The sequence below is a fragment of the Amphiprion ocellaris genome, chromosome 4 (genome assembly GCF_022539595.1).
Source record: "Amphiprion ocellaris isolate individual 3 ecotype Okinawa chromosome 4, ASM2253959v1, whole genome shotgun sequence".
NCBI lineage: Eukaryota > Metazoa > Chordata > Actinopteri > Pomacentridae > Amphiprion > Amphiprion ocellaris.
The window spans coordinates 36,070,004-36,083,194 of NC_072769.1; the positions used below are offsets into that span (position 1 = coordinate 36,070,004).

The 13,191-nt window shown below is 37.0% G+C and overlaps 1 protein-coding gene across 9 annotated transcripts in view; it reads right to left on the minus strand.

Moving 5' to 3' along the window:
- Positions 1-4,773: 4,773 nt before the first annotated feature.
- LOC111562803 (VPS10 domain-containing receptor SorCS1) overlaps positions 4,774-13,191 on the minus strand; it is a 228,199-nt gene continuing 219,781 nt past the window's right edge. For 6 of the 9 annotated variants that reach the window (XM_055009831.1, XM_055009830.1, XM_055009829.1 and 3 more), the window contains 2 exons: positions 11,661-11,818; positions 4,774-9,501 (listed from right to left, as the gene is read on the minus strand). In XM_055009831.1, coding sequence (XP_054865806.1) covers positions 9,440-9,501; positions 11,661-11,818 — 220 coding nt within the window. In that variant the 3' untranslated portion in view covers positions 4,774-9,439. Of the gene's footprint in view, positions 9,502-11,463; positions 11,529-11,660; positions 11,819-13,191 lie in introns of those variants that run through there. The other 3 variants (XM_055009832.1, XR_008601405.1, XR_008601406.1) reach the window with 3 other exon arrangements.

The window sequence follows — 13,191 nt, forward strand, 5'->3', positions numbered from 1 at the left end:
CAACAAATGAGACAATTTTCAACAAATTCATGAAACTGATGTCATTAAAACTATCAGAGTCTGTTTTAGTGTCAAATTAAAGCTGATTACTGACAACTAGAAAATTAACGTTACTATTTTAATCAAATTTAAGTTTCCTGAACGTTACATTATCGTCAATCAGCCACACTGTTATGAACTTAATGAACCACATTACAGGAACACAACACACTTCACCTGTTTACATGAAACTCAACACAAACATCGTTAGCTTAATGCTACGTTAGCTTTAATCATACTACGACTGAGCAGCTAGCTCGGTTACCATCGCTAACATTAAAACTAATATTTACCAGAAGCTAATTTTCTTCTCTGGTCAACACACACTGAAATAAACTCCACCAACATCTGGAGTGCATGGCACACATTATATCTGACACTAAAGATGCATATAAAGTGCATTAAAAGCGGCACCGATACGAAAATAAACATTTACTTACCGAACTATTAGAGTCCTTTCAGTGTCTGCTGGTAGAATCAGCCGAAGGTAGAAAACTGGTTAAAACAAGCCAACGGGCAGGAAAATTGTCTGTGAAAAAGGTTCTGCTGCTCCACCGATAAATAAACCAACAGTTATTATATCAGAATTAATCCAAAGGAGGAGAGCAGAGTCTCTGTTGCCTCCTCCATAGGACCTGTCAATCATTCCAGACCAGACTGTCAATCAAGTAGTCCCGCCTCCTGGCTTCGCAAAACTTTAACGCTCTATAAAAAAAAAATCAATATTGATTTATTTTAAGATCGGCCACCTGATCTCTCATTTTGACCATGAAAACTAACGAAGAAAATTATATCCAGTCTATGCACCGTACTCTGTTTGGCTCCACACTTGCTGATGACCACTTCCGGTCTCAGAAAATGAAAAAAACAGACCTTTTTTGGTTTCCGTCTCTTACTGATATTACTTTTTTGTTATTCTAAATATAAAATGAAAATCAAAGCATTTTTAAAATTTCGTATATTACTTTTTGATCATGAAAAGGTAAAACGCATTTTTTTCAATTTTAATTTTTGTATTTTAAAACGAAAATCAAATAACCACTCGTTTTTTGTTTTTCAATACCCGTTTCAGAACGGAAAATCCAACTGCCAAAATATACACGGACCTTTTAGCCAATGTGTCACCGCCTTCATCAGTGAATATCAGTATTACTCACTGAAACACATCTGAGATATTGAAGTCCAGAAGTTTATACTTCAATTAAAATGAATTTGTCACAGTTGAAAAGGTGTCACTTGCCCAATTAAAGAGGTGACTGTTCAAACAAAATACACGTGACAGAAGAGGAAAGTAAAAATTGATCACCAGGAGGATCAATATTGAAAAGCTAGATGCAATTTTACAGAATGTTTCCTTTTTCTTAAGATGCACCACAACAACAAAAAAAGTAAATTACAAAAACACTGTGAATTTAGATGTCCAATGTAAAATAACATTCAAAAAATGCCCAGTGGTTTTACAGAGAAAAAAGGTCACAAGTTTACAAGAGAGACCTGCACCAACCTTCCCATTCACAGTGGTTGTAAAATTTAAAAACTGGATGTTGATTTGACTTTGTTTTGTTTACTAACACCTTGTTTTTGATGGAGTTTTACTCCGGCCTGCAGTAGAAGCTCCTCTCTGGGTAACACTTTCACATTTTTAGTAATCTTTCTACTATTTACTTCCACAGAAAGCCTCCCCTGACTCTCCTTCACAGTGAATCTGCAGTAACAGCGGCTGTATCAGCAGCTTTCTCCCACCGGGGCTCCACGTTGGACTACCTGGAGATGTCAGCAGAGTCGACCCTGTTCTGGAATTGATCTCTGGTAATCTCCTCTGTCCCCTGGGCGCTGCGGCGCTCTTCTGGTGAAGAACGATTAGAGTCCATCACCTCCACACACCTCCTCCTGGTGGCAGCACATCGGTCAAGTCTCTGGGCTGCTGATGAGAAGATCAGAGGGTCAAACCCCAGTGCTGCCACTGTTAGGCCCTTGAGCAAGGCCTTTAATCCTTCCTGCTCCAGGGGCGCTGTACCATGACTGTCCCCAATTTGGATATGTGAAAATAACATTTCACAATGCTGTAAAAAATGCATGTGTGACAAATAAAGGCTTTTTCTTCTTCCTCGTCTTCCTCTTCTTCCACCCTGGACTGTCTTCGGCTGCAGAGGCATCAGTAATGTGATTAATTTTACTCTTTTGTGTGTGTGTTTGTGTATATATACACACACACACACACACACACACACACACACACACACACACACACACACACACATATATACATACACACACACACATTTTGTGTTTTCCTTATAAAACAGACATTTCCATCATAAATTGATGCACAAAAAACACAAAACTGGTGCCTTTAAATTCACCAGAATGCAGGAATTTAAATGTTTGTCACCTCATATTTTGCTGCCTGCCTCAGCTGCCACATGTTCTGTAAATGTGCTACTCAATGGCAGCATCAAACCATCCGTCTGTGTTAGTTTTACCATTTGCTGTGGCCACCATCATTATCACTGCCGCTGCTGCTATTTTAGGAAGTGCATAAATAAGAGTGGAAGAGGCGGCTGTAATTAGTCCCATCCTTTATGCACTATCAGTCACTTCAGCATCATTATATCCCGCTCTGGAATTTGTTAAGGTTATATCCATGCAGAAATTAACATCTTCATCTTTAATGACTCCGTCTCGGTTTCTCAAAGTGTCCTCTCTGCTTGACAAAACTCTCCTCAGCAGCCGAGGGAGGAGCAGCTCACAACGTTTTATATTCCAGCCAAATTACTGCTGTGTGGAGCTCATTAAAAGTGCTGCAGGACCATCCAAACTTCCTGAGATGTTATTTTTCTGAGTTTAGATACCATCACCAAAAAAGAAACTATATTTTTGTAATAATAATAATAATAATAATAATAATAATAATAATAATAATAATAATAATAATAATAATAATAATAATAATAATAATATATATAATAATAATATATAATAATAATATAATAATAACAACAACTAAAAAATAACTATTACTACTTATTTACAACTAATTGGTCAAGCTAGACCTAGTATCAACTCTTTTATATACTCCTGTGTCATATTTTCTTCATTTTTTCCATGAAACTATTTTTTATGTAAAATTCTAATTAATTAAATACAATCTCGTGGACTGAAAGATGCAAAAAACCTACCTCTAAATTGTTCTGAGCAGCAGTATAATTAAAATTACATACAGTAGTAATATGTAACTTTTTAGAATTACACATATTTGTACCAGTCTTACAATAAATGCTCCATAAGACAATTTCTTGACTCTTTTAAAGTGCTGATCAAACAAATTAAGGAGAACATTTTCAAAATGTGTCGTATTTTCATATAAACCTGGAAATACTTTAAAAGTTTGAGGATTAATATTAAGTTCTGACAGGGGAAGTGAAGAAGAAATATCTCAGATTTTGTTCTGTTTTCAATCAAACTGGAGCAACTCAACATCAATGACAACCTTTGCTACAAAGGTCAGATTTGCTTTAATCATATCCTCTATTGAAGCAGATTTGATCGATTCATCAGAGGGTTTTTTCAAGTAAATCAACGTGAAAAAGTTGTTTGCATGTTAGAAATGTGAAATTGTCAGAAGTAAGACTGGTATTCTGAGCAAAGAGCAGCTTTCTCAGCATCACATCACGTCTGGACTGAAAGTTTCCGAGAGGGCAGATAGAGCACAAAGCTCTGAGAGACAGTGGAAACTGAACATATGGAAACAGCACAACCATCAGAAGATCAATACATCAAGCTTTGTTCACTGACAGAGAGAAAAGCAGCTTCATCACTGATGCCAAATTTGCTAAATAAAGAAAACAAGACTCAAATTGGCAGAAGGCCTGTCAGAAGAAGGCTGTCAGTCTGCTGGTGTCTCGGAGAACATGAGCTTCTCTAAAGTACTTCTCAGGAGAAGAAACTCTCAGAGTGTGCAAAGACGGAGCAGCATTTCACAGTAAGTCAAACTAAAGACGTGATGAGGATGAGATGCTGCTGCTGACCTTCCTCCAGCCCACTGCTTCCAGCTGCCCATTTCCACCAGTCTACTCTGCATCACCCTCACTATACTTAATATGCTCATCTAAACACTGTTTGAATTTTACTACCAGCTATGTATGTAGTATATTTAATGTCAGAGCCGTACACCATAACAGTGAACAAATCCATTTCAATGCTAGCTTGTACTTTGTATGTATCATCTAGCTTATCATGCATGTGCCCAACTGTGTATTTTGATCTTTTTATGGTCATTTTGCAGGAAAGTTTAGTAATTTTATGGTTGTTTTGTGTCACATTTGGATTGGTTTCCGAATTTTTGTTGTCGTTTTGACTAAAAACATTGTATCGTTTTATGGTTGATTTGCACTACATTTTGGCTGTTATACATCTTTTTTGTGGTTGTTTTGCATAACAGTTTGGTTTTATTACTAATTTTCATTTTTGTTTAACTTAACATTGTCATTTTGCATCTGTTTTTTATCTCTGTGGTCATTTTGTGCGTCTTTAAGGTTGTTTTGTGCCACGCTTTGTATTTTAAACAAAAAAAGGAAGTATTTTCACACGTCTCAGGCTTTTAGACACTGCTATATATTTGTGTACAGAAGAAAACCCCAACACGAGCTTGCTTTGTTTTCTTTATAGGTTGATTATTACTTTTGCAAATACATAGTATTTCTTTACAAATATTGTAAGAAAATGAGAACACAGTTAACAGACTTCTTTCCATTTAATAAATATGATTGTAAATGCATAAAACAATTACACACAGCACAGTTGAGGTCGAACAAAAACACTGTAACACCTTACCGTCTGTTCTTATACAAAAGCTGTACAGTAATAAAACTCTTTTTTTATTATTATTAATATTTCTCTACAAAAATAATAATCTTGCTAATTCTGCGGAGGGAGGAGGAGATAGAGAGAGGGAGGGAGTGGAGCTCGAAGCTAGTTTACAATTTGATCCTTCGGGTGTCACATCACGGCTCGTCCTGACCAGGAGATCCTTCTTGTTATCACAACTTCTGGTCTGTTTGACGTGTCCACAAAGGTGCTTCTATTATGATAGACCTCCTCATCTTATCTGGCTGGATTTGCTCCCTGTTCTCTGGGGTTATAGTTAAGATTAGTGCTGTTTCTGTGGCCACAGGCTGCTGTACTGTACCTCAAGCTATGAAAGTCAGAGCCAGACAGAAAGAGACGAGGATCCATCTTCAAAACCTACAACTATCTCAACATTCTCACTTTGCAAAACCTGAAAAGGAAACTCTTCGTCCGTAAGCATCAGGAATCCAATTTAAAAGTTCCATAGTCAAAAATCCAACCACCAGAATGCTAAATTATCCACAAACACAATGCACTGGGACAACATAAACAGCTATTTCTGCCCAGATGGAACAGCCACAACGCAAATGAAGCTGAACTGTTACCAAAACCATGTTTGCATGCAGCTTTTGAAATATAAACTCTTTTCCTGCAACAGATTCATGACAGCTGAATCTAAACATCTCTGCGTCCATGTCTTGATGTCATTATTTCCCTGTTTATGGATTAAAACACAATAGAAAATCTCAAAAATCATGCAGGTGCAGCCCACAGCAACTCGAAACTCCACAGACAACGGAAAGTGGGGAAGTTAACAAAGGTTCACTGTGATGCAAATGTCTTCAGACAAGAGGGAGCAACAACCTGGAAACAACCAACATGCTCATTTTGATTCACTCATTAAACTGAAGCACTTGTGTCTGCTCCCCTCAGCGACTAAAAAGTTCCTCCAAAAACAGACAGAAAAGCTGCTTTCTCTGCTAAAACAACAAGAATAGCAAAGAAACACACTGCTTGTGTGTTGTGCAGCATTGCGTTTAAAATAAACTGCCCAGTTGGAGATAAATGTGCACATTAATGCCAAACATGCCTCCAAACTTCAGTCTCTTTCTTATCTGTGTGAACACACCATCAGGATCTGCCAGCATCCTGTTTTCCATAAATGAAGCACATAAACAGCTTCTGTCTGGTCTGTGTCACACTGGAAAAGAGAAATCTAGGCAACAAATTGAAGTTGCAAAAATCAGGTCAGACCTTCCAGCTTCCTGCTTGTCTCTATGAACATATTAACACTTGCAGCAAATAGCCTCCAGAGCCAGAAGTAGCCATCTGATAACCACTGGACACCAATGGGATGTGGATTCTCTGAATTTCTCTTAGCATATTAGTTAGTATTTAATGTTTGGTTTAATTAGTTTTGGATAACGTTGACTTTTTTCACTGTGTATGCATAACAGAAACAATCAGCCATAAGACTGAAATCACAGACATTTAAAGCGAACACAACAGAATATCTAGGCTCATTATATGAAACAGCAGGTGACAAATCAGTTAGTTGATGTTGGAAGCAGGAAAAATGTGCAATGTGAAGTTCCGACAGACATTAACAACTGTGATGGTAGAAGATTGGATCAGAGCAACCACAAAGTGTTGTGGACTGTTCCTGGTATGGTGCTATAACCAAAAGTGGTCCAAAGAACGATGGGGTGAACCAGAGACAGAGTCATGGATGGTCAAACCTCACTGATGAACATGGGGGGGAAACAACATGAAACTAGACCACCTCTACATGACAGCAGTGTTCCCTAATAGGATACTCTACCTCAGTGCACCACAAAAACTTCTGAAGAACATTTGGAGGAACATGACCAAGAGCCCAAGGCGTGAACAATCACACTCCTAAGATCTCAATCTATAGGTAAGTGTTGATCCCAATCCATGGAAGCCCCACTTCTAGGGGACCTTAACGATCTGCTGCCAGGATATCCACAAAGAACAATGCCCAAATGGCTCGAGCTGTATCACTAACAGAACCTACACAATAATAGGCAGTAGGTTTCTGCAAAGTTCTTCTAATGTTTTCAGTTTTCTTTTAGTTCTCAGAAAGTTGTTCTTAAAGGTAGGGTAACTAAAGACATTTAAAGCAATAAGTCCTAACATTCTCAAAATGTAATGTTGCACTAAAAACATTCTTCCTTTGTGATCCTATATCACTGTGGAATGTTGTGGGAACATTTTATAGATTCTATATCATGTTCCTTCAAAAGCATCCCCAAAATGTCCTCAAAATATTGCAACCACAATGTTCCACCTTTGTTAATATTTATCGCAGTATAGGAACGTCTTATAAAGAACATTCTGTCATTGTGGTCTTCTTGAAAATGTTTTTGTCATGTTTGTGTGAGAACCTTCTTTCTTGCTATCATGAAACACTGGGAGAATGTTTTATAAAAGAATGTTCTATATGTGTTACCTCAACAAAAAGGCAAAATGTTCTACCTTTAATGTACCACATTACAGGAATGTAATATAGAAAAAACATTCTGTCATCTGAGGCCTTGACAACATCGTCACGTTTTCTGAACGTTGTATTGAGAACATCCTTCTGAACATCTTACAGCAGAACGTTCTATAATGTGTTCCCTCAACAAAAATACTAACCGTCCAACCTTTAACATATTACAGAAATGTTACATTATAAGACGTTTTGTATAAAACACATTGTCCTCTGAGGCCTCGATAACATCTGGAAAACATCTTTTGAACGGTGGTTTGACAACATTCCTCCTTCGATTTCAGACAACGTAATCTGTATTCTTGACAACATCCTCTGAAGGTTGACACTAAAACATTTTATTAACTTTACAGTAACATTACTGGAAATTAAAATATTTTCCTTTGTACATTTGATTAAAACATTTTCTTAAATAAATTATTAGAACGTGTAGTTATGTCACTCAATGTTGTGGGAACGTTCTCTTCTAGCTGGGCAGGTAAAGACTAAACTTGAGCCTTCAGCAGGTTCTTAGTAAATAACTCCAACACTCCATTCACCATTTTTTTTCACTTAGTAGTTTCTAGTTCTCCTGAATAACCAGAACAGTTAGAACCTTTAGCACAGTCTTTAGCACATTCTCAACTTTCTCTTAATTATAATGAAGCAGTCGGTGGTTGTTGCACCTCAATGTAAACGTATCGACTATTTCTACAAAGCTGCACCTAAGTAGAGAAGATGATCCAAAAGAGAACTTCCTCTATATTGTATTTCAACATCTCTGCAAAGTAAAAAGTAAAAAAAAAACAAAAAAACAAAACAAATCCGGAAAGAAGATTTGAAAGGCATCAATCAAGCGTTTCCATGTGTCAGATTTAGAGAACCGGAGGCCTCCAACAAGCTAAACCACCCGTGCAGCCTGCTAGCATCCGCTCTGTTTCTCCTGCTGCTACATCCAGATATAATGAGCGATCCGGGACATTAGCCTGAACGTGTCGCCAACCTTAGCCGGCCTTGAGCTCGACAGGCTGCATTAAGTATTCAAGAAGTCAACCTCTTCTTATTCCGTCAGATACAGTGCTCCTAATGCATCCCCAACAAGCTCCACGAACCTCTTTCTCTCTCCGTCTGGCTCTTTCTTGCTGCTTTCCATTCAGAGGATCTCACTGCAACCTTAAAACTGAGCCTGGATAAGCTGCTGCCTTTGGATCGCTTTTCTTTGCCATCACCTCCCCTGCTGTATCTTCTTCTATGTCTAAAAGGTGAGTCTTGGGGATCACTTGCAGTCTGAGGGTGCAGCTGCACCTCTGTAGCCGTCAAGTGTTTTTTTTGTTGGTTTTTTTCTGAAGCACAAAACATTTTACAAACTGGTATTTATCATAAATAGTACCAGAAGCATTAGATTAACAGCAAAGTTCAACTTAACCCAGAAAAAACAAAACCCTGTCGTGTTGTTAAGAAATTAAAATCAGAAAAAAAAGAAATATTTCTGTAGAAAATGTGTATTATTGTGCCATAAATTAGCTTTCCAACAGACAATGGACCAAAAGCTTTGAAGTACCCTATTCATATTTTATAACAGCTTCTCTTTTTAGTATGATATTTGTTATTAAAATACACAAATTTCTAACATAGACATTCATGATTTACAAAATAAATGTGTAATTCACTTCAATAACATACTTCATAAAAGTATATTCATATGAATAAATAATACACTACAGCTGTTAGCTTCGTAGAACAGCAAACCAATCTCAGATATGTAAGCAAATCCAAAACGTTGCTGCTAATTACATGTTTTCCCTCTTTCTACACTTCATGCTGCCGTAGTGACGCTTCTCCGTCTCGTATAAATAAATGGAACTTTTAAAATGTTGAATTTATCGGACTAATGTTAAAAGAAAAGCTGAAAACCTGTACACAGTTTCTTCTGGTTTGAACAGAGCACAGTAGTATGTGTCAGCAGGGTCCAACATGCACAGGTATAAAGCTCAAAACCATTGTGTCCCGAATGCTAAAAAAATATCCATGACACAGCTGGAGTTCAGAGTCCAGTGTTCAGACGATGTACGTGGGGAGTTCTGTGGAGAATTTCACATGTACATGAGGTTTCATACATCCTGCAGACAGACAGAGACCAGAATCAGAGGAGGTTTTGTACAAGAAGTTGAGGAAATCTACAAGATTTAGCTGAAAACACAATTAATTATCTTGTAAAAATAAGATGGAAACAGACACACGGCAACATTCATTTGAACTTATTTCTTGTTGGAAGTTCACCTCTGATTTGATCTCCACTTTCTTTTAAGGAAAATACCTGAAGCCTCATTTATCAAACTACACAGAAACGATCAGAATTTGTCCGTTAAACCCAGCAGTGTCAAATTTATATAACCAAGCATACCAAATTAACCAAACATGGTAAATACCTGCTCTGTATTGCACCTAGAAATAAAAAATTACACATATATATCTCAATTTTACATCCAATATTTTATGCCTAGTTCAGAATCATTTCTATCAATAAATCAATAAAGTTCTATCTCGCCTTGTCTTGTTTTACAGAAACAAGGAAAAGGACTGTAACCAAGGCTGAAGTCCTGATTTTATTTGGGACGTTTTCAGGAGAACTATCAAAAAAGAATTGTGATATTTCATTCAATATTATTACATATTGTGGTTAAGACCCTACAGTGTTGTTTATGGTGTGATTTTACCTGAATAATTTACATATTAGGGATTAAAACCCCACAAATTATACCTAATTGTAGAACTGCTTTACTTTACTGTAACATATATTAGGGCTAAGACTTTACAGTGTTATTAATTATGGAGAATAACCTAACTTATGTAAATATTAAGATTCCGCTGTATTAGTAATTATGAAGATTAACATGATTAATTTCAAAGTAAAATGTTGAATCTTGAAATACATGATAATGCAATAAATCCAAGGCTTCCCTGGATCCCTTATGAGCAAACATTTGAATTTTTGTTTTATGTGGATTGTTGTGTGTTTTTGTTTTATAGCATTTTATAACATTTCATGTATTGTATCATTATATTACTATATGCCATACTCTGGTGTGCACTTCGTAAGTTTGCAGACTTTTCCTGTGCACAAAAAGCAGCTATATAACACACTGAAGAAAAGAAAGAACCACAAAAGCAGAATATGAGCTCTTTAACTGAAAGCAACTAAATATTTGAGAAAACCAAGAGAAAAAGCTAAAAGACACTTAAAAGCTCTGAAGTCTCCTTAATAAATGTTAATATAAAAACATGAACTAGGTCAGCTTTAAGTCAACTTGGAAGTCATTTATCTAAAAGTCATGCAGGTTTTAGTGAAGTGTTAGACATCATTAAAGATATAGACTAGATAAGAAAGGATGTGTGAAATTGAGACAAAGTACATTTTCTAAACAGTAACAACTGTGGCCTCATAGTAACTTCAGATTTTTTTCAACAATGTATTTCTCTTTGTCACTCTCCCATAACGGTGGAGAACAGGTAACAGGTTGCTGTACTCTCCGTCGCTAAAGCTTGTAACTCCTTCAGAGGACTCATAGGTGTCTTGGTGGTCTCCCTTACTAGTCTCTGAATTGGAGAATTCAATACTCATCAACTGAAACATTGATGTGCATCAAGATGAATGTGATATTTCTTCTCTGAAAATGTACACAGTCTCACTTTAACAGAAAACTTAAACAAAGGAAACTTAAACAAAACACAAAATATGATAAAATCATAGTTGTCGCAGCTTTTCTGGAGGTTCCACGAATCTACACTTCTGTAGAACTTGCAGAAAAGCTGAGTTTTCCCACTTCTGTTAAAAGATTTGTTATAAGCTCATGTTACTGAAAGCGAATATTCAGACTCACAGACGGGGAACAAATTAAAAGAAAAACCTGAATAAATAACACATGAAATGATGGATGAATATGAAAATGATGCGAAACACACTGCACAGCTTTTTTCTGCTGCAGGTTTGTGGTGCAACAACAATGAAGACACTCTATGCAGGATTTTTCTTTCACTTGTCACACCTCTGTGCCGTCAACAGAACAGTGTGTTAACCATACCACTAAGAAGCAACTGTACTGTTTGCCATTTTTTGCTTAGTTCTCCCGGTGACTGGACCACTTCACTGAGGAACACAACAGAAAGCACAGGATGAGCCACAAAACAACAACACATGAGCACAGTGAGGTGAAGTAAAAAACAGGAAGAAGAAATAAAGCGTGAAGCTGGATAAGAAAATATAAAAGTGGATATTTACCGATGGGCCGTGAGTTCAACTCTGTGTCCAGAATCTCCAAAGAATGCACCAAGTCCTGCTGTGAGCTGGGCGTGGCCTCTGGGGGATTAGCTGGACTCATCATTTCTTGTTCTTTTTCGTTCTGCATCTGCGCATAGACGTTGAGGCCTGGGATCTTCCTTGAGGAAAGATTTACAGTGAGGCAAAGGGATAAAGAGCACAGCCTAAACTAAAGCAAACAGAGTCAGGGCACAACCAGCAGATCGCTGTGTAGATGTATGGATCGGATTATTTGCATCTGCAAGCAGAAAATTATGTTTGTTTACTCAAACTCTCTGAACTCTGAAAAGTTTCTGGGTGTTTTTATGTTTTTTTTGCTCCTGTCACATTTTTATTCACTGTGGTCTCATTTTTCAATGCAATATGAAGTCCTGCACCTCTATGGACTAGATGGACAACAAACTCAGTATTATATACTATAATACAGTTATAATGCCATAAATCACAAAAAAAGACAAAAGCAAAGCTAAATTTTTTTGATAATGAGTTTTGCAAAAAATTACATCATTACATGTACATCTTTCAAGTGCCCACAGGTGTTACCAACACTGCAAAAAAAAAAAAAAAAAAAAAAACTCAAAAAAACCCCATATTGACTTCATAACCTAAAGACATTTAATTATTCACATTTTGAATTATTTTTCACAGTTATATCCTCTCTGGGGCTGCACAGTGGCTTGGTGGTTAGCACTGTCACCTTGTAGCTCGGAGATCTCCGGTTCGTGTCTCAGGCCTGGGCTTAATTCCTCCCACAGTCCAAAAACATGCTGAGGTTAATTGATAAATCAAAATTGCAATTTAAACCTTAGATTTGGTCAATTTTCCCAACAGAACGGCACACCATGCACGATATTTTCACGGAGCACCGGACAGTTTATAATCCAACAATCCTTTCTGTAGTTACACTTTTTGGCTCTGATGAATGGTGTCATTTACATTCAAGTGCTTTATATCTAGTTTTATATGCAGTTACAGCAGATAAATCTGAAGGCTCCAAACACGATTAAATGAAAAAGAGACAAAGTTCTGACATACAAATCTGTTTAAAGTTTGACCCCTAAAACATGCTGTCAGGTTTGAAAGGCATGTCTGCTTTAACACAGTGCAAAATTCCATCATTTATCAGCCAGAAACTGAAAGAAATATGAGATTTTCAGCTTTCTGGTGGCCTTTGAATGACTCATTTTCGATTAAATATAAGCTTGTATGTAATAAAATCTCATTATCCGAAATGTCTCATTCAAAAGATTTGCCAAGAATAAAATCTTTGAACTGGGTTCTGTAAAAAAACTTAAAATTCTGTGGTCTGCAGCGCAACTGCTTCTCCATGACTGACTCAGCAGTCCAAAATTCTGAGAGTTTTAAGGTTGAACTGCAGGCAGTGTTTCTATAGAGCAGAGACAAAGAGAGGAAAATAAAACTGCAGCATGGCTCAAATACAGTAAACAGAGGAGCAAGTTGCTGGAAGACACATTCAGCATGGGGAAACATC